We start from the raw sequence: 19523 nt of genomic DNA on the forward strand, positions 1-19523 counted from the left end.
ACTACCGAAAAAGTCGTTTCGTTTTTAACAATTATTTGCATTTGAGTGAAGACTTTTGAGTCTTTAATCTCTTAACTTTTCAGCCCCACCGTTACGTTTTTTCTCTGCTTTTCCATTTTCTAATGAGGCTAGTTTTGGAGCTGTCACTGTCATATGTGAATGAGTGAGCGAGACAAAGTTGGCGCCTGGGCGGGGCTAAGGGCTGCGTATATGGCCATTTGGAATAGACCAACAGGCCTGGGGAAAGGGGGGGTTGGCCCATGTCGCTCAAACTTCTACCAACTTCTACCAATAAGTAGTAAAAATGGCAAGTGGCCCACCAGCCCAGAGTTTGGCCGGTCCACCGGGAATTCTCCTGTTTCCAATGTGTGTGGAGTTAGTCATGCATGGATGTATTTAGCCTACAAAGTACATTTTTCTTTGTAGTTACATTATGTTAATAAAGTGTAAGTAAAAGCATATTGATAATGTGAACTCTGTTTTGAAATCATACAATGTTAACAAGCTTTCTATGAAAACGTTAAAAAAATCACATTTTAAAACATTCATAAAATACATTGCATAACTTCTCAGACTGTTGACTCCCTCTTGGTTTCTAGGTGGGTAGAACTTGTCAGCCATCACAACGCCAACTGCCGTGCTAGCTATCCTGAGTAGGACAGGGTTGGACCAGACTTGTAGCTAGCTAGTTATTACGCTTGCGTTTTCTCCTTGGTTTTAGCTGATGTTGGGTCGAAAGCATGGATTTTGAAGAGTTGTTTAGTGAACGAACGTTTCAATTTTCCGACTTTCAGGAGTTTACCGTAAGTTAACGATGTTTAAAGCGCCTTAGTCCGCGCTCCTACGTTAGCTTAGCCAGTTGCTAAAGCTAGTTGCGTAAGCTGACATAACTGTAGCTACTTGCTGCAAAAAAGAACTAGCATGATGACAAACATCATGCGTTCTTAGTTAGCTAGCTATTTAATAATACATTAGTTTTTAAATATAAAACCACAAGGAATACTCCCTTTTAAACTAATTTTAGCAATACCTTAATGTTGCTAAAATGTAGGATTAATGTTAGCAAGCAGTAGGTACAACAAGCAAGTTAATTTAATTATTTCAGTATTCTAGTTAACCAGTATGCTACTAGCATTAGCGTAGATAACATCAATAGCTAAATGCAATGACGTGTTTGTTGTATTTAAGACAACCACCTATCTATAAGAGGATTTCTAGTATTGCATGAAGTTTAACTTGCTTGACATTTCAAGCGTGTTTTTTTATTTGGCTGAATGCACGTTGTCTTGTTTGGATGGAGTACAGTACGGTACACTTTTGTTCAGCTGGCTGCATGTTTTGTGTATTCAATATACTGTAGCTAACTAACAACCACGATAAAACGTACTCTGTTTTATGACCTACTCCAAAACAATTTGACATGACTTGCTTGGGTAGCTACAGTACCGTAGCGAGTTAACCAACGTTAGCTAGCTACTGTACCTGTTAACCACGTTGTCATGTATGTGTGTAAAGGACTAACTTATGTTTAACTGTTCTCTCTTCCCCTTTCAGTTTCTTCCGCAGCACCAGAAACTCTCTGAAAGAGTGCGGAAGCGATTGTACTATGGCCTGGACCAAGAAGGCTCTCTAGATTCCCTTTCCTGTCCTGTTACAGGTTAGCTAGTGTCTGTTATGGTTATGTGGTGTTCAGTCTCGTGTGTTTATGACTCGTGTGTTAATTCGTAGGTTATGATTTGTAAGTTAAAATATATTTTATGTTTGAAATGTCTAGATATTGCTGTGGAATTTCTTCAGAAGTCTGCTCCTAGCCCAATCCGAAAACTGCACAAGAAATATGCTGCTCATGTCGCAAGGTATGTTGTCAAGTGGCATCTTAGTGCCAAAGGCACAGTGCTTGTGTAGCCTAAATGGTCTTTATGTAACAGTTGGTCGTTTTTTCAGGGAGGCCTGCATCTCTCCGTGTGCCATGATGCTGGCCCTTGTATACATTGAAAGGCTACGACACAGGAACCCTGAATACCTGCAGAAGATCTCCTCCTCAGACCTCTTCCTTATATCCATGGTATGTCGCAAAGGGCAAGTAGTTCCCATTGCAATACACTACTTTTGACCGGAGCCAATGCTGCTCAGCTCGAAAGTAGTGAAGTATTAAGGAAGTAGAGTGGTATTGTGCAGGTACAGTTGTTGCTGCTGTGTTAGGCCAAGGCTATTTAGACTAGCGGACCGGCACACCTCTCACCAGAATGATGGAGTGGCCATGCAGGTGACTGATAGCCACAGGTTTTCCTGACAGAATGAGGTTGTTGCCATGTTGGTAATTAACTCTGGTGGTCTTCAAAGTATTTTTATTGACAAATGCACAAAATAAGTGTTGTTCTGAGCAGTGAAATTCTTATGACATGGCACGCAACATCTGTGCAGTAGCATTAAGTAAAATATAAAGCAAAAAGTATGAACAAATATTTACATAACAATGTAAACTAGGAGCAATTCCAAAGAGGGTAGAAAAGGGGTATATGGACAATATGAAAGAAAAATTTAATGTTATAAATCTAATAGTGCCTAAGTATGGCACTTTAAAATGTGTTAATGTTCTTTATGGCCTGAGGGAAAACATTTTTGTGAGTCTGGAATTGAGAATCTAAGTTATGAAGGTTATGGGCACAGGTTGTAATGAATTTTGGTCTCTTTTTGCTTTTCAGTTCCTTGAGTGTGTGCTTTCAGTGGTATGGACTAAGGTTAACCCCCTAATCGTGCGGCGCCTCTTTTTCAGATGGTTGCCAGCAAATATTTGTACGACGAAGGGGAGGACGAGGAGGTGTTCAATGACGAATGGGGGGCAGCTGGGAAGCTGGACGTCCAGACTGTCAACACCCTGGAAATTAGTTTCCTCAATGCCATTGTAAGTTATATATAGAATTCTGTACAATGTAACACACAGCCTGGGTTGGGAGCAGTACCTTTTCATTTCTTAACCACATTTCCTTATTGCCTTCTGTAAGAAAAGACAATCCACAGGGCTCAACATTAATATTTTTTGACACTGGCCTGATGGGGCCAGTGGGTTTGAAACTTACTGGCCCCAAAAAAATGTTTACCTTCCAAAAGTTGTAATTTATCAGTGTTACAACATATAACCAAATACTTCTGTTTGTATAACGTTTAATCCTTTATGAAATGCATTCAGGATATATAAAACAGTCAAAATATTGTTTATATTTCTTTCATCACATTCTAATTATAAAAATGAATAAAAATATAACAGTCAACAAAACATTTGACTTTTAAACTAACACTAACTTATTCATCCCCCGGGAACAAGGTGAACTGCTGGTCCGTCTTAGTTACTAGGTATGCGGTTGTTACAAGTCGTGCAATCACCCAATGGGCATCTCCGTTTATATTCCTGATCAGTACGACCAAGGGCCCTGAAGACGGGTTGTCAGCCACCCGCTTGGCTGTCGTGCAGACCAGGTGCTGTTTGCTATTGCCATGGCTGGTCAGGGACTACTTGCGAAAGTTGTCAGTCCCTTTGTAAAAATACCCCTTATTTGTCTGCTCTACCCGGGAACAGACGACCCAGTGCCTCTGAGTTCCATCGAAGTTGAAACAAGTAAATTATTTTGGCACTGGGGTTAAAGTGTTCGCTTTCTTGTGAGCTCATCGTTATCCTTCGCTGCCTTCTTCAGTTGAGTGCCTCGCGAGAATTTTTTTTATGTTATTTTGAAAAACAAAACCATCCATCGCTGCTCGATTCTTGACTGGCCACCTGCGCGCGGAAGGATCAGCGAGCTAGTTATTTGTGCGCGTGCCTGATTACGAAATATTGCAGGATGTGTGTAATGGGATTATTATTTTACAATCTATATATTTTTTGGCGGCCCGATCGGGACGGTGACTTGCTAGTTTTAAGTCCCGACTTGCCTTTTTACTGACCCGGGGCCATAATTAGGGGTGAAAAAAAAATTCGAAAAGGATGACATTTATTGACAAGTTTCTCTCATTTTCGAAAGTAAAAAAAATATGTATCAAGTGAAGGAGATTATTACGAATAGCGAAAGTATACTTGCGCATCCCGGCAACATCTGTACGGGCTGAAAGGGTTTTCTCGGCTGCGGGCCTGATCGTCAACATACTACGTAAGCCTACTCGTCTACTCCTGACACATGGACGTGGTAATTTTTGGAAACAAGAATAAACAGTCATAGTAATATGGCCTAATGATTATTTACATTTATGTTAAGTTCTTGAATCGTTTCAAAAGTATAGTTTTAAGGGACTGTATATAATTCGCTAATAAATATAATTATTCGCTGCTGTTATTGCATTTCTGAATCTGTGTCTCCCGAGAATAAAGTATATCTAGCCTAATTGTTTATACTAAAACGGTATTGAGGTTTTTAACTGCATTTTTAAATAAAACATAAAATGTATTGCATAACATATAACAATTTACTTTTTTTCTCTCCATTTAGTACCTCTCTTTGTCGTGGAAAAGTGGGAGGGTCGACTTTTCGACGACAAAAGCTGAGGAATTATCGATAGTCAAAATATTTGTCATGCACATTCTTAATCCATATTATAATTGTAGTTTCGTGGGTTGAGTTTAAAACCCTGCCCATTGGCTTAATGATCGATGGGTCCACTTGTTACCATATATTTAACTGTGTCTGGACCAATTGTAAAGGATTTATCTGACCTGTTCTCACTTTCAATGTGTTTCAGGACTGGTGCCTCTTCACTGAGCCGGTGGACTACTTTGGCCTACTGAGTCAACTAGAGGCCAGGTTAGTGATTGATTGCATTTATCTACATAAACTTTAACATTGACTACATTAACATCAGTGGGGTCGTTAGGCCTGGGCGTCCGAGGCTCTAGCCCCGGTTCTTTTATGAATAGACCCGGATCTCAAATTGACCAAAAATAATAATAATAAAGAAATAGCCCCTGATCTATTCTTCTATAATTCCGATCTCGCATTATGACAATGTAGACTTGTAGGCAGCTTGCTTGTAATCTTCCGCGTGTAGATTCAAAACCCTGTACTTTCTGTCCCGGGCAGGGGGTGGGCTAAGCCCTGAATGTATTGTGATCCTAGCGACGCCTCTGCCTTTCATTTTTATTACTAAAAGGGGATTTCACTCTAGCACAAATACTTAGTGTACCAATTCATAATGTAATCAATGATAAATTGATTTCTTCAACACAATCGAGAGTGAGCGAATTAGAATTCGGTATAATCTACTACCTCTATTGATCTGCTGATTTAAAATACAGCAAGTTCCAGAATTCATAGTGAATGAAATTACCGCCTCTCCAATAAAATGGCGATCGGAGACAACAATGATTTTTAGAAGACGAAAAATACACTATTAAACAATAGATATATTTCAAACACCAGTGTTGATCATGCCCATGTGTTATGTTCTAGTAATTACAAACCAATGTTGAAAAATGCTCTTTTGAGTTTAGTTTGCTTGGTGCCACTGCCAGTAATTAACCCTACAATAGATCATTTGCTTTTGAAAAGCTGTCTTTATCTTTGTGGTTACTTGGCAAAAACACAAACATATATAAACGCACGTTTACAACTAGAAATAGCTAAGAATTCATGCTTTCTCAACTCTCCAATAAATCTGGCTCTATAAAGCACAGTTTTTTGCTGTAACAACAAAGTAACCATTTTTAAAATGTTTGCTTTGTATTGTAGATGGCTGGTGACAGATCTCAGTTGTTAATTCCACAGGTTGTGGTTTTACAATTAGCAAGACTAAAATAATTAGCTGTTATTATGACAGTAATTAATGATATATAAAAAGAGTAAGTTATACATTTTAAAGTAGATTACCAGCCATATATCTAAATAGTCATCTAATTTTATCATCTAATTTATCTAGCTGTTTGTTTAGCAAGAAGCAAGGCACAAATCAATAGAATTAGCTTACTCATTTGCCGCATTGGTCTTGTTATAATGCCGTAGTCCAAATGTGATTAGTAACGCGCTTCACCAAATAAATTGAGTTGTAGCATTATTGGTACAATGTGGAGTCTTGGCGAAATGAAACCAAACATAAAAGCATTGATTTTTCAGATCTCGCTTACCCTTCAATACACACAGGGACGTAGTACTATGTGCTCTTGGTGTGCAAAAAATAAACCTACAGGCCAGTTTTGTATGAAACAAATTTCACTGCCCTAGAAATCTCACAGACATGAGACACACCAACTAAGGTCCTCCAGGGTGAAGTGCCCTTAAGTGTTTTTGTGTGTGTTTTAGGCCAGATAGTCCTAAAAAAAAGATTGATATCAAACCATCAGAAACTGAAGAGGTGTTATGCCCTGTGCGGCATTTAATAGATACATGTGTTTATGTAGGCCCCATGGATTGTCAGTTCTCGTAATCATCTGGCTGCTATTGAAGCTGTCCCCTCGAACGGCCAGTTCACACAATGGGCTGGATGTGTGTAACGTGACTGTTGAGTTGTGTTCCAGCCTCTGTTCGAGGTCCATCTCTGTGTGCTCATTTTAACCCCAGCCTGTTTTGACCCCAGCATTGCAGAGAAGCAGGGAATGAAGCGGGGCTGGTTCACCTACACTGACCTCTGCGTTCTGCTGGAGCAGGCGGGATGGCGGCAGGCACTGGCGGCCGTCTACCTGCATGTTGCCAAGGTGAGGAGGGTTGGTGGGCTTGCTGATCTGAATTCCAGATCTGATCTGGTGATGTGCCCTTGAGCAAGGAACTTTACAGGAATAGCTCCAGCTGTTCGTAATGGTGGACAGTGAGCCCTCCGCTATCAAGGGGAGTTGGGAGGTGTAAACAAACCTTCACTAATACACACATTTACATATAAATAAGAAATATAAGCACCCACCAAATTATTATTACTAAAAAAACATTTTACAATTGACCAGTAAAATGTTAAAGGAGAGAATCTGTTTGTTTAACATGTTTAAAGGCTAATGGGCAACACCAGTGGAAGTAACATCTCATTAGTGAAAAACTGCTCATTTTAGAAACCCATTTGTACTTTGTGTGAATTGAAAATGGCGTACTACTTGAAATTAACCAACCTTAAGTCTGGTTGGTTAATTTCAGCCAAAAATAAACCCACTGAATGTTTTTCCATTTTTTCAGGTGACCTGTGTGCTGGGATTGATGTATTTGACCAGTGTGGCGGGCCTCATCGCCACCAGCGCTGTGATTCAGCAACTCCACTCCCCCAGGAGCAGCCAGCCCTTGGCCCCTGTCAGTCCGGTCCACCTTCCTGGCTCCAGCCTCTCTACCCCGCCACCAGGCCCAGCCCCAGAGACCCTCAGCCAGGCACAATCCCTTCCCCGTCGCTGCGTCCTGGTCAACGACAGCCACAACCGCCGGCTCGGAACACTCCACCCCAACGACGACCACAACCCCGGCACGCCAACCTTGTCCCCGAACTCTGTAATGTGTTTGTGGGGCTCCCTCCTCACCTCTTTGGGTCACACAGAGCCACACCTACAGCCTGATGCTAAACAAGCCAGCTCCGCCACGTTCCTGTTTTCTCCCGGCTGTCAAGGGACACCAAGGGTTACGCCTCCCGGCTCCGTCCTGTGCGGCACTCGGAACACCTCATCTGCGCTTCATGAACCCGGGCGCCTGGTCCCCCCTGCTTCCTGGATGGTCCCCGCCCCCCTTTACGGAGCCGCGCCAATCCTCTTAGACACACATCTGACTGGCATGTCACCCCTCCACGTCGGAACCTGCTGCCCACAGTTTGTGCTGCCCATTGAGAATGCCAAATCTCTCATGATGCCCAGCTAGACTCAGACTGCCCACAAACAAAGCCCTGCACCAATGACAACAGCACCGTACTCCAAAATTCAACCAGCAGATTTTATTCATCCATGATAGTGAGAGGATCGTTTGAGTTTTGTGTTTTAAGAAAAAAACCTTTTTTACTAAAGGTCTACATTTTAGTCAAGAGCCCCAAACAGCAAATGGCACACTTTGCACAGTGGTTTGATGCTGGTTAGTGTAAATAAGATGAACTTGAGGAAACTGAGTTCTGTGCTCAAACCCTTATATCTTTTATAGCGTTTTTTCCCACATAGCGACGGGTGTTTTTGAAGTGAAGTGTTTTGGGTTCAAGGTGTTTACCTGGCAAACAAATATTTTTGGTTTAAAAAAAAAAATTGTGTATTTGCACCACACACAGAATTTGTTACTTCCCTACTGTTTCCAGACATGTTTGTGTAATCATTCCACTCCTTGTTTTGCTTGACATGGTGTGGCATAATTTCAACAGGCTGGTGCCAGGGCTACCTAGTTTTATTTTTGCTTTCATTTTTAAAATGGGGTCTTGCAGAATTTCGGTGATGGACTTTGGCTAAGTCGTGTTTTTGTGTGAGACGCAGCATTTTGGGAAGGTGCTGAGGAAGTAGGCAGTGGCGTTCTCCTGGATGGTCGGTGTCCCAAGTTACTATGTGGTAGTTGCATCATGCTTTGGTGGAAATTGGGAGACAACAATTGGCAGGATACAGCCCAGAGCTTGGAGAGGGGGGCTAGGCACAGCCCAGGGCTTGGGGAGGGGGGCTAGGCACAGCCCAGGGCTTGGGGAGGGGGGCTAGGCACAGCCCAGGGCTTGGGGAGGGGGGCTAGGCACAGCCCAGAGCTAGGAGAGGGGGGCTAGGCACAGCCCAGGGCTTGGGGAGGGGGGCTAGGCACAGCCCAGGGCTTGGGGAGGGGGGCTAGGCACAGCCCAGAGCTTGGAGAGGGGGGCTAGGCACAGCCCAGGGCTTGGGGAGGGGGGCTTGGCACAGCCCAGAGCTTGGGGAGGGGGGCTAGGCACAGCCCAGGGCTTGGGGAGGGGGGCTTGGCACAGCCCAGAGCTTGGGGAGGGGGGCTAGGCACAGCCCAGGGCTTGGGGAGGGGGGCTAGGGCCTTTGACTCATCACACCAGCAGCTCCTTCTGGGTCGACAACTTCCTGCTTAACCGAACGATGAGATCATCAGCAGCTTCGCTTATGACAAGGCAGTTAATACAAAATGGATAACAAATAAGTAGGAAATATTAGGGTAAGATTAGGTGAATAACTTATTAACAAACGCAAGACTGCTGCTCTGGAAGTGCAGCCCCCTGATGAGGCACAGAAAGTGGAAATGAAGGTTTGAGAAGGGGGTCCACATAGGTTGGCCACAGATCTCTTTGCACTCTTGCCAACTTTGTTGCTGTTTTGGCTTGGCTAGGTCAACTAGCTAGCCTGCATTTTTACTTTGCCATACTTGGGTCATTATGCCCTCATTTACCACATTTGTTATTTGAAAGATTTCAGCAAAATCCTTTTGGTTTGTTAATCATATAACTAGACTAGGGAAGCCAAAAGCGAGCTACTGGTTGCTGCACTGAACAACAGATATTGAATGTTTCTTTTAATTCCTATGAAAAAAACAAAAAACTGTTACCATTCAATTCATACCACAGTTTGGCCAACTCTCAGGTTGTGTTCATTAGGGTGCATGTTTGCTAAAGGTAATTGAACATAGATGTTTCTTATTGAAGTTTAGACAACCCTCCTATTTGGGACTATTGAACACAACCTTTAACTCAGATAGCGCCAGGGAACAGCTGCAACTAGTGTTGCCTTTACTTTCACTCAAGTTCCTATTTATTTACCAGAATAGAATGCAGTCACTATCTCTGATTTCATGTTTGTGTAACAGAATGCCATGCAACTAAAATAGGTCATTCTCCAGCTCACTGTTGGAAAGTTTTTATATAAGCCTAACATCAAAGGACACTGTTTTGAAAACATTTCTAATGTGATTTTCAGAAAAAGATAACATCCTAATATGAATGAGGCTCAGCACAACATAGCACTTTGACAGAAATTGATCTGTTTTTTCTTTAGCAAAAATTTGTGAGTATTTTCTAAACCATTTGGTTCAGAGGAGCTGACTGCAGTCAAGCCACTCCATCAACCACACATCATTTGTCTTTTCCACTCTCCCTAAATTGGACAATAGTTTGAGTTCCTAATACAACAGAATTACTTGATAGGGGATGTCAGTTTCAGTTATATTATTCCCATGTCTTTATTTTCCCTGAACACCAAGCATGCTCTGTAAATCACAAGGTTATTTTTGGGGAATTTGGGATTTTTGTACTTTTGACATGTTTCTTACAAAGCCATAAGGCAATGTGGTCCCAGGTCACAAATTCTTTATGTCTGTCTTCTTTTGAACCAATTAAAGCATCTCACCAATTTGTTTTCAAATTTGAAGCATATTCCTTGATTTTGTAAACAATGTACAAAACATGTAGAAATCTGTGAAGAAAAAAGCTCTACCTGGATAAATGTTTGGTTTCACATTAAAGCCTGCATCACTGTTAACATGGTCCACTTTGATTTTATGCAATGTGAGTTGTCAAGATAGATCTAACCATTTTTAAATCTTGGCACAGATGCACATCCTATATCGCAATAGGCCAGTTGAAATGTAGTCACGTAGGCACTGATGTTACATGTGCTGTGAGGCAATGTGGTCCCAGATCTTTGCGCTGTCTTGCCAACTCCCATGGCACAAATAGCTGGGACCAGGCTAAAGCATTGTTCAAATACCAGTCTATTGTATTTGGTTCATTTCCTCAGTGCCCTCATCCTTCCTCCGTTTTGGTCTTCTTCCATTGTGTTTTCAGAAGGAAGACATGAGGAATCGAGGATATACAGTTTAACATCCTGTCTCCCCAGAAAAAAACACTACTTCATGTGTACATTCTCATTTTTCCTGTTATTGCTACTCTTCTCAAGGTGTAATAGAAAAAACAGTACTGCATATGTACATTCTCATTTTTCCTGTTATTGCTACTGTTCTCAAGGTATAATAGAAAATATTGCGATGGGAATTACGATTTAATGACCAGAAACATGGTTAAAACTTAAACCTGTGACCATATTAAACTTAATGAACTAATTAGTATTGATAAAAAAAAAAGTATTTAAACAATAGTAGAACATATCCATCAAACTAGTTCTAAATTATTAAAGTGATAAGAATTAGTAAAAATAAAAGCATGGCTGAAAACATCATAAGGCACCAGTTTCTGAGGCCCTTTGATTCTCCAGTAGGCTGTTCTTAAGCACACAACCATAGTGGGCGAAAGATGCCTTGCCAGTCATTTTGATTCTGACCTTTGTAGGACTGACCAGGCACATAACCTAAAAACATATCTGATGTATTTGGTTGCACAGCGATGTTGTGCTTTAGAAATCAGTAAAACATTTTAAAAACATATCTGATGTATTTGGTTGCAAGGCTGTGTTGTGCTTTAAAAATCAGTAAAACATTTTTAAAACATTTAGCACGTATTTGGTTGCAAGCCCATGTTGTCCTTTAAAAATCAGTAAAACATTTTATAAACATAATTAAAGGGAACCATTGTGTGTTCTCAAGGTCTGGTATCTATATACTTCCACGCATATCCACATCACAACATATCATTTGTCAGTGCACTGGGTTGGCACTTTGTCAAGTCTTCATTCCTAAGATGCAGAAGGTTGCAATGCCTAGCAAAATGTTTTGTATGTCTTTGTATTCCATCAAGGGGCACTTAGTACTGTGCATGTTCTTTCCCAGTAAATAATTCGGTCACAACTTAGAATCACATTAAGGACAAAGCATACAGTTACCTAATTCTCTACACAAACAATGTCAAGTATGTCACACTGACACGAACGTGCACACCACTCTTCCAGGGCCCGCCCCCATCCCCTTGGCCATCCAAATACCACTTCAGACTGCTGGTCCTAATATAGACCCAACTGCTATGGTTTATGTGACGTGAAATGAGAGAGTAGCCCACATGAAGCTGCAATGCATTTGTTGTTGGGTGCGTAGAGCCCAACTGTTTCAGGGAGAAAAGACATCCGCCTCAGGCAGGTAGGCCATGGAACATGAGCAACCCGGATTGGTGTTTGAGTAGTGTGTGTAGCACTGAAACAGGACTAAAACCAATAGAGCTGGAATGAAAAGCCTGTTGGATTGTAAAGTGTTTTCGTGTTTCCAGCTTAGTTCCCCTATTTCCCAGTTGTTTTTCCTTCAAGCTTCCGTTCCTGCTGTGATTAAAGGAAACTATTATCTAAGTGTTAACAGTTCGGGTTGTTAGTGGTTTTTTGTTTATTTTTCGGTTCAGATCATGTTTCGGAGGATGCGTGAAGAATTGATGAATTCAGGTAATTCAAGTAACCTTCAGTTTATGTATGCGCATGCATTTGTGGAATGAGAGATAAGCGTCTAATCATTGTGTGTCTAACTGTGCACACTTCACCTCCCCCTAACTCCAGAGGCCAACGCCGAGATCTACATGAAGTTCATGAAAAGTCACTGCTGCTACGATGCCATTCCAACTAGCTGTAAACTTGTCATATTTGACACAACTTTACAAGTAAGAGTCCACGGTCCGTTAAAGTACTTCAGTGTTGGAACAGGGCGATACAATATAAGAGAAAGGAAAAGCCTAGGGTTGTGTTCAGTAGTGCGCATACTAGAAAAGCTCTTAAAAGGTTAACTGAAATTACAGTTTTGTTTATTAGACAAATATAGGCAACCACTCTGAGAAAATGTTTCTTTACAGAATACAAGCCAGACATTTGATCTCCCTCTGCTTCCCATGAGAAATATCATGGTCCCTTTTGGCTTGAGTTCAAGTCAGAGTTCCTCTCTCCTGAAACTAAAGTCACAGTTGTTTTCCTTTTCCCCTGGAGCAAAATGAAGTACGAAGGTCTTTAATACATTTTTCGCTGAAATATAGGAATGACTAAGATTAATATAAACTGATCATTTCCCTATGATTGCAGGTGAAGAAAGCCTTTTTTGCTTTGGTTGCAAACGGCTTGAGGGCTGCACCTCTTTGGGACAGCAAAAAACAGAGATTTGTGGGTAAGAAATGAAATTGGTGTTCTTTACTACTTCCTTGAGTTGTTAGCTTCATTTATTGCAAGCTTTGGCTGGTTTAGAGGGTAGTGTGATATGAAGAGTAGCAGCTAGTACGTGTTGATGCCATGGTGATAGCTGAAATCGCTCTTTCTGGATTATACTCACAGGTATGCTGACTATTACAGATTTCATCAACATTCTTCATCGTTACTACAGATCCCCATTGGTGCGTATAGGAGAAATTCAAAAATTCCTGATTCAAGCATTTTTTCACATTTATTGTCCAAGTCATCCCAATGTGTAAGAATATACTGTACAAATCTGTGAATGTAAACTGAAATAATTTTTAAACGTTACTGTACGGTAAACATGAAACTCTGATTAATCCCTGAAGATCAAATTTCTCCAATTTGCCAGTGGTCATAGGTAAGCATTTGCCCACTAAAGCCGGTTACTACTCTCAACTGCAGTCAAACCATGATGTGGACGACAAGCAAACAGATTCGTTTTTAAAAGAACGTACAATGACGTATTATCTAAAATGTCAACAAAGGCAGAATATAGTAGAAAAAATCACATTCAGTTCTCTTGCAGACATTCCATCAGTCAGCTTGGTTAATGCACACTCCCTTATAACCTGATTCATCTGTGGCATTTGGTTACAAAACGGCACATTTCAAAGTTACCTTTTATTGTCCCCAGCACAAGATGCATCTGTGTAATGATCATGCTGTTTAAACAGGTGGATGGATTATACTGGCAAAGGCTAAATACTTACTAACAGGGATGTAAACAAATTTACGCACTCAGAGAAATAAGCTTTGTGTGCACATGTCTGGGATCTTTTATTTCAGTTAATGGAATATGGATCCAACTCTGTTGGCTAAATATTTACTAACATAAATATTTACTAGCCTAAAACAGAGTAAATAGCAAATAATGTTTATATTAGCATGTTTGTAACACCTGGCAAAACCGGACACAAGCATGTAGGGCAGCGTTTCTCAACCCTGCCCCTGGGCACCCTCCTGCCCTGCATGATTTAGATCTCTCCCTGCTCTGTCACACCTGATTCAAATGATCAGCTCATTATCAAGTCCTCCATGAGCTACATCAGGTATGTTAGCGCAGGGAGAGATCAAAAACATGCCGGATAGGGGGGCGTACAGGAGCACGGTTGAGAAACACTGGCATTGGGTGTCAGCTCCTTTCGAAATCAGCTGTTGCTTTAATTTAAGATGTCTTCTACAGGGCTGACAGATCTCAGCCATTGTCAGCAGGATTCCAACCTATGCTGTAAGATCCCAACAGATTTCTAGTCCGTCACCTTAACCACTTGGCCATGACAACCACACTTTACTTTGTTGTTGGTTTAAGCATGCATACTAATCCAATGCTAATGGGCTAACTGACAGACAGCCCTAATATGTAAGTCCATGTATACCATGACAACGTGCCTTTGCCACTATTGCAATTCAGTTTGGAATATTCAACTTTTCATGGTTCTTTACTTCAATTTTGAGAGCAGGTAGAAAATGTTTCTAATATAAATACTAAATCATTTAAGTAAGAAACGGGTTGGTTAATACAATGAACACTGCATAACAGGCTGGCACCAAATACTTATCAGAAAGTAATCACATTTTAGAGTGGCCTTTTATTGTGGCCAGCCTAAGGTACACCTGTGCAATAATCATGCTGTCTAATCAGCATCTTGATATGCCATACCTGTGAGGTGGATGGATTATCTCGACAAAGGAGAAGTGCTCACTAACACAGATTTAGACAGATTTGTGAACAATGTTTGAGAGCAATAGGCCTTTTGTGTACATCCAGATGAGATTGCAACTCGAACGAAGCAGTTCAGTCATAATGACTCCCATGAGGCTGGGGTCCTAAACAGTTGTTGTTTCTTATAGGCTGTATACAGGAAATTTGAATCCCAAGGAAAGGCATGTTGAGTATAAGTTGAATAAAAGCTATTCTTCAGGCCATGCTCAGTATACTAGCCTAAAACATGTCACCCCAATGAGTCAGTACACAGCAGATTATATTAGGATGTTGTGCGCAACTGTTCCTCATGATCTTATTTCCACTGTTGTACTCCATAAGAAACCCAGAACATGGTTCAAAATCTAATGTTGATATTAGGGATGGCCTGTCTGTCCATCCACATTGTGGTTATTTTTCTACAGCCCCATCCATACGCTTTTTACACAATCACTGTTATTGTTTCAGTTGCTGATTCCATCAAATGTGCAATTGATAATAATGAGGATAGCATAGTGTTTTTTGCTTTTTCAAACACCCTAAAGTTAGCTTTTGGAGATTTAGCAGTTTAACAAAACTGCTTAAATCGCAATAGATTTCCAACAGTGTAAGTAAACCAATGTCATTTTAAAATGTTGGTGGACTGTCCCTTTAAGCCTGTTCAGTAGAAACACGTTTTTAGGATTTGTAATTTAAGCAATAAGGCACACTGTTCTGTTGTATTTGGCCATTATACTGGCTAACAGCGTAAGTATTAAGCATTGCAGAGTGCACTTTGCCGTGGTATATTGGCAATATACCACAAACCCCCGATATGCCTTATTGCTATTGGAAATGAGTTACCAATGCAATGAGTATGACGTTAATCACTTTTTACATTGGTAACCAGTATATAAGTGCAATAATGATTCTTTGGTGTTTTCTGATATATTGTCAATATGCCAAGGCTAAGCTCTGTGTCCAGGCACTTGCTTATGAACAACTCTTAGTCAGGGTATATTGGCCATATACGGGTATGACATCACATTGTGATATATTGGCCAGATTCCACACCCCCTTGTGCCTTAGTGTTATTATAAACCACTTACCTCAGCAATCAGAACAGTAAAAAGTAAAAAAATTATAAGGTCTCATATATCACAGCTAACAGCCAATCAGCATTCAGGATTTGAACCACCCGGTTTATAATGGCACATATATCATTGACAGTATACTTCCATTCTGTTCACCCCTCTCACCACAGGTTCAAATGAATGAGCTGGAAAGACATCAAATTGGGACATGGCGAGGTGATTCATTCAAGTAAATAAGCTTGAGAAGGCCAATGGTAGTGTTTTATGATCAGTGTCTACTTGTCTTCCTACAACTTTCCCTTCAGTTTATTCCTCTCTTTCTGCAGATGTGTACCTGCAATACTCCGACCACTGTCTTCACAGTATCAGTCCAGATGCCAGGTGAATCTGCCCAACTCTCAATCAAATTAACTGTCCTCAGACTTTGCTTGTGCTTCTACTTTAGTTGGTCTGTGATTTTAGCAGATGCTCTTATCCAGGGCCTTACTGTAGTAAGTGCATACATTTTGGAACACACAACCTGAGAAGGCAATGTTCTGGGTTGTGTTCTGTAGGCCATATCATGTTGACCCTGTTGGTGCTCTCTAAAGTAAGACAAATAAACCATAGGTCTTGCTTGCCCACCGTTCCTCTGTTTGCAGCCTCTTTGACGCCATATACTTGCTACTGAGGTATAAGATCCACAGATTGCCGGTCATCGATCCCGTGTCCGGAAATGTCTTGCACATTATCACGCACAAGCGAATCCTCAAGTTTCTTCATATATTTGTAAGATGGCTCGGGTTCGTGTTAATTGTAATATATGGGGATCCATTTGAACAAGCAATGTCAGGAAGCAATGTTCCTTGACAGTTTTTTTTTTTTACTATACACAGCAAGAGACAGTCCCAAAACCCCAATTTCTGCAAAAGACAATCCAGGATCTTGGCGTTGGGACATTCCGGAATATTGCCACAGTCCAGCAGACAGCCTCGCTCTACGATGCCTTGTCTTTGTTTGTAGAAAGGAGGGTCTCCGCACTGCCCGTAGTGAACACAAAAGGTGGTTTACTCAAATATATGTGTGTTGTATATTTGTATATCTAAGTACTGTATATTTGTATATCTAAGTACTGTATATTTGAATCCTTATATGGTACCCTTAAAAACCGATTTGACTTGTATGTCCGTGCATATTACACTCCATTGATCTCCAAGGCAAGGTGGTAGCTCTCTACTCCAGATTTGACGTGATTGTAAGTACCTCAAAACTGCTTTTTGAAATTGAATTCACCCGAAAAAACTAAATAAACGATCAAATAAATACCTATTAAAAAAACATATTTGCTGTTGCAATGTGCACGTTTTTCGATCTTCTTAGAATCTGGCAGCTCGGAAGACATACAACAACCTGAACATCTCCATGCAGGAGGCCATCCAGCAGCGCTGCTGTTTCATTGAGGGTGTGATCAAGTGCTTGCCAGACGAGACCCTGGGGACAGCTATTGATCGAATTGTCAAGGCTGAGGTAAGCGTCTCTCCCTCTGCTCCATTCAGGATCATATTTATTGGGTAACTGTAAGAAAACTGGAGGGACTACTGTAATTTGTCCTATAAAAATAAATGTTTTCAGTGTGCACCACTGATTCAAGGTGGTCCTCTATTTCTCTTGAATTTACTTGTTTGTAAAGACACCATGGACATTAATGTGCGGTAACATTTAGCTCTGCCAGGCAAGCAAAGGAAATTGAATTTTGACCCTATATCTCTGGTATTACTGTTTGGATGAATTAGACCATCTAGGTCTTAACACTCTGTTGCTTACTCAGCTCGACTCTCCTTCATTCCTGGTAAGTCCTTGGTGTGTACAGTAACCACTGCCAATGCTTTCGCAACACACACCCAATCCTACTTCTATCCTCAGTCAATCCTCTTCCTGCCTCCACCCTCTCCCCCTTTTTTCTCCGTCCTGTTCCCCTAGGTCCATCGGCTAGTCCTGGTGGACAGAGAGGACATATGCCTGGGGATCGTCTCTCTCTCCGACTTGCTCCAGGCCATGGTGTTGACCCCGGCAGGTATTGACGCCCTTTTAGCCTTTTAGCGCCTGTGGGAGTCAAGCTCGTTTGCCCTACTGTCCTCTTCCACCAGCTCTAGCCCCACCTCCCTGGTCCAGGTATGCCCTCTGTCATTCTGCCCTCTCCCCACCTGTCAAGCTTACGGATTTACCACGCTGCAACAGCTGCTTTTGGGGCCATTAACTCCCTCCCCCCACACGCACCCCATTTGTGTTGTTATCCTTGTGGGGACCAAAACTTGTATTCCCATTCAAGATTATACTTTCCCTATCCCTAAAACCCATCCCTATCCCTAAAACCCACCCCTATTCCAAAAATCCATCCCTATCCCTAAAACCCATCCCATCCCAAACCCTAAAACCCACCCCTATTCCAAAAACCCACCCCTATCCCTAAAACCCACCCCTATCCCTAAAACCCATTCCTATCCCTAAAACCCACCCCTATCCCTAAAACCCATCCCTATCCCTAAAACCCACCCCCTATCCCTAAAACCCACCCCCTATCCCTAAAACCCATTCCTATCCCTAAAACCCACCCCTATCCCTAAAACCCATCCCTATCCCTAAAACCCATCCCAACCCTTAATCCTCTTAATCCCAATGCAACATCTTACCCAAATTCGAACCCTTTCCTCAAAACAAAGTTTTATTTCAACCTTAAGCAGAAAATTAACTTTTTCATTATCGGGACTTTTTTTTTTTTTTTTTTAAATGTTCCTTGTTTTAGGGTTAGGGTTAGGTTTATGGTCACCAACAAATAGTACAACTTTCCCTGACTTATTGTCCCCTGATTGTGATGCATGGGGCTTTGGACCAGAATCTTGGACCAGAATCTTTTGAGTTTTCTCAGCCTATGTGGTTCACTGATACCAGTCCATGGATCAGGGCCGGCCCTAGGCATAAGCGACATAAGCGGTTGCTTAGGGCCCCCAAAAGGCTAGGACCGGCACTGCCATGGATACAGCACCAGCAGAACATGTTACTTTAGAGCTTAGTAGATCATTGCACTTGCAACGACAGGGTAGTGGGTCCGATTCCCATGGCCATCCATATGGAAAATGTATGCAGAAACATCAGTTTAGTTGCATTAATATCAGCATGCAGATATGTGCTGCATGCCACAAGGCACCTGTTCTCTATAGTGTACTAGTTTATTCTGTGAATGCAGCAACTGTTTTACAAAATACGCAAATGGGTCAGATTATTGCTCCAACCATGTTTTTTAAAAATATATATTTCCCATTACTTTGTGCCTTTGGTTAGAGTATGTGTGGAGCCTATTATGTTAGTGTAACATATTTTAATGGAGATTTAAAATGTTCTTCATCATATGCCTTGGTTTCATTTATTCTAACCTTGTCCCCAGGCTGTTGCGTTGAGTGCAATTTGGATGAAATAGCCTGGGAACAAGATTACATTACTTCCAATCCATGTTCATACATAATCAAATTTTTTTCTATTTCAGATATTTCAAGCAAGTCTATGTAAGATTTCTAGAAGAGAAGGTCAAGTGGATAAAAACGGGAGACCATTTTTTAAATGTTAATGTACTGTTGTAGAGAACCATTATCTGCAATATTAAGCTGTATCAGTTTCATGAAACACAATTGTCTTCAGCTACGTTTGATCAAATTGATCATCAAGGTTTTTGTAACTTTGTGTTCTACTGAATTCCTTTCTGTATTAAACATGCTCTGTTCCATTATACTTG

General features: G+C 41.3%; 2 protein-coding genes across 7 annotated transcripts; both read left to right on the forward strand.

Moving 5' to 3' along the window:
* The first annotated feature begins 596 nt into the window (after positions 1-596).
* cnppd1 (cyclin Pas1/PHO80 domain containing 1) lies at positions 597-10372 on the forward strand. Its single transcript, XM_013139843.4, has 8 exons — positions 597-803; positions 1555-1657; positions 1775-1856; positions 1945-2065; positions 2777-2905; positions 4729-4790; positions 6556-6673; positions 7140-10372. Exons 1-8 carry the CDS (start codon positions 741-743, stop codon positions 7800-7802), a joined length of 1341 nt encoding a protein of 446 aa, XP_012995297.1. The 5' UTR covers positions 597-740; the 3' UTR covers positions 7803-10372.
* A 1415-nt stretch (positions 10373-11787) lies between these two features.
* prkag3a (protein kinase, AMP-activated, gamma 3a non-catalytic subunit) lies at positions 11788-19519 on the forward strand. Of its 6 annotated transcripts, none has more exons than XR_004575118.1 (13): positions 11788-12211; positions 12323-12423; positions 12836-12917; positions 13082-13140; positions 15928-15973; positions 16084-16138; positions 16399-16525; positions 16633-16798; positions 16954-16991; positions 17117-17263; positions 17565-17585; positions 17717-17908; positions 19278-19519. XR_004575118.1 is itself a non-coding variant. In XM_034289535.1 (13 exons), the coding sequence occupies exons 1-13, from the start codon at positions 12175-12177 to the stop codon at positions 19298-19300; spliced, it is 996 nt and encodes a 331-aa protein (XP_034145426.1). In that variant the 5' UTR covers positions 11788-12174; the 3' UTR covers positions 19301-19519. The 6 variants fall into 6 exon arrangements, 5 of the variants coding, with proteins under 5 accessions (XP_034145426.1, XP_034145425.1, XP_034145424.1 ...); XM_034289535.1 differs by having other exon boundaries at positions 17717-17810; XM_034289534.1 differs by lacking the exon at positions 19278-19519 and having other exon boundaries at positions 11788-11918; positions 12172-12211; positions 17717-18149.
* The last annotated feature ends 4 nt before the right edge of the window (positions 19520-19523 follow it).

This window comes from Esox lucius, chromosome 22 (assembly GCF_011004845.1).
Source record: "Esox lucius isolate fEsoLuc1 chromosome 22, fEsoLuc1.pri, whole genome shotgun sequence".
In the NCBI taxonomy this organism is placed as follows: Eukaryota; Metazoa; Chordata; class Actinopteri; order Esociformes; family Esocidae; genus Esox; species Esox lucius.